Source organism: Chondrus crispus, genomic scaffold, assembly GCF_000350225.1.
Source record: "Chondrus crispus Stackhouse genomic scaffold, scaffold_4, whole genome shotgun sequence".
In the NCBI taxonomy this organism is placed as follows: domain Eukaryota; phylum Rhodophyta; class Florideophyceae; order Gigartinales; family Gigartinaceae; genus Chondrus; species Chondrus crispus.
Window position 1 is genome coordinate 561,044 of NW_005179249.1, and position 2,125 is coordinate 563,168.

General features: G+C 66.6%; 1 protein-coding gene across 1 annotated transcript; it reads right to left on the reverse strand.

Moving 5' to 3' along the window:
• Positions 1-493: 493 nt before the first annotated feature.
• Positions 494-1,702, reverse strand: CHC_T00008787001 (Mitogen-activated protein kinase 10 MPK10). The gene has a single exon (XM_005717920.1). It carries the CDS (start codon positions 1,700-1,702, stop codon positions 494-496), a length of 1,209 nt encoding a protein of 402 aa, XP_005717977.1.
• Between the last annotated feature and the right edge of the window lie 423 nt (positions 1,703-2,125).

Consider the following 2,125-nt stretch of genomic DNA (forward strand, 5'->3'; position numbering starts at 1 on the left):
CGGCGACCACGCCGGCTGCGACGTCGCGCGCCCATCTCGGCGGGGGCAGGGTTGGCGGCTTGGGCGGCAGCTCCGAGCGGATCCACTGCGGGACGATGACGTGCGGCGCCAGCGCGCACGGCTGGACGCGGCGGCGCCAAGGGCGCACGCGCTCGATCGTGGCGATCTCGGCCTCCGCCGCCATGCGGCGCAGCTCGCCGCGCGTGCCGAGCGAGGCGCGGTAGGACGTCATCGCGGGAGGCTTTGCGGGACGGAAGCGGCGGAGCTTGGGAAGCGGGTGTGCGGTGAAGAGGGATGGTGCGCGAAGAGGGGGGGGGAGGGCGTTGCCGGGCGGGAAAACGCGGCTGGTCACAGCCGCGATGTTTTAATTAAATTACTCACATGAGTAATTTAATTAAAAAATAATAAGCGCAGAGAAAAGGCGAAGAAAAGAAAAGCAGGTGGGATGGTTGACAGGGAAGTCGGTCGCTCGGCGCCTCCTTCCTGGCTGTGCCTAACCGTCCGCAGCCTCCGGATGAAACGCGACGACCTCCTCCCAGATGAGCTTCTTCAGCTGTGCCTTGGACGTCTTACTCGGGGGTTCTGACCGGGCGAAGTCGTACGGTTTGGCGACGGTGGGCTGCGGCTTACGCACGTCGTCAAACCAGGGGTGGTCGAGGGCTGCGCGGGCGGAGATGCGGTCCTTGGGCGAGAAGCGGATCATGTTCTCTAGCAAGTCGACGACCAGCGGGTCGACTCCCTCGCGCATGGCGTCGGCGATGCGGTTCTTGGCGCCCTTCCGGCGGCGCTGGCGCTTGAGATACCACTGCCCATAGTCCGGGAGGATGGCCAGGATGTCGTCAGACGGGTAGCCGACCATGTCGATGATCTCCTGTACATGGGACTGCTTTCCCGTGGAATCGAAGAGGTATGCGTGGCCGGGGCGGACGATCTCGGCGATGACGCAGCCGGCGGCCCAGATGTCGACCTCTGCGTCGTACGGGGCGCCGAGCGAGAGCTCCGGTGCGCTCTGTATGACGGTGCTGACGCCGCCGGTGAGCTCCGGCTCGCGCACGGGGGGGGCGATGTCGTCGTCGCGGTTGGCCTTGGAGTAGAACCTGCTTTCGCCGAGGTCGCACAGCTTGAGGTTGTAGTGGTCGTCCAAGAGGAGGTTGCGGCTCTTGATGTCGCGGTGCATGATGCCTTGCGAGTGGAGGTGCTCGAGGGCGAGGAGCATCTGATAGGCGACCTTCTTCTGGGTGGGCGGGTGCTCCAGGCGGCCCTGCAGGAGGGCGTCGCGCAAGTCGGTGGTGAGGAGCGGGGTGACGAGGTAGACGTCCTGCCAGGCGGCGAAGGCCGGCGGGCGGTCGATGTCGAGCAGCTGGACGACGTGCGGGTGGTGCAGGTGGCGCAGCAGGCGCAGCTCGCGCAGGACGTGGCGGGCCATGTGCGCGTTGGCGAAGGCTGCCAGGATCTTCTTGATGGCGACGCGGCGCGGCGGGGGCGCGCGCGATGGGGAGGCGTCCAGCGCGGACACGACGATGCCGTAGCTCCCCGCGCCCAGCAGGCGCAGCGAGCGGTAGCGCGGCGCGACCAGGAACTCGGTCTCGGTCATGAGCGGGCGGTCCACCAGGGCCAGCTGGATGGTGACGCGGCGCTTGACCAGCTGCGGCGACGGTTTGCGCGGCGCGGGCGCGCCCTTGCGACGCGTGAAGAGATGCATCGGGCGGCGCGGGAGGCTCGGGGGGCGGGAGGCTCGGGGGCGGGAGGCTCGGGGGCCGGCGGCAAGTCGAGGCGGCACGGGCGTGGCGCGGTGCGTAGGCTGGGGTGTGTCGGGTGGGCGCGTGCGCGCGCGTGGCGGTGAGGGTTTTGCTCATTAATAAGTAGGAGGTGGGGTTGCGGCGCAGTTGGGGCGCGGCGTATGGAGGGGGCGGTGAGGAATTGGGCGCACGTGACGCGGGACTCGAGTTGCGACATCGCGGACTCGGGAAGCATTGCCGCGGAGACTACCTTATCATATACCTTACATGTTTATTTAGAGCATCTCCACTGGCGAGGGTCTATGGGATATAATGTATTTGTCCAAAATGCCAGGTGGAGAATTACAACTGGCTCCCAGTCAAAAATTAGACCGCACTCGGCCGCG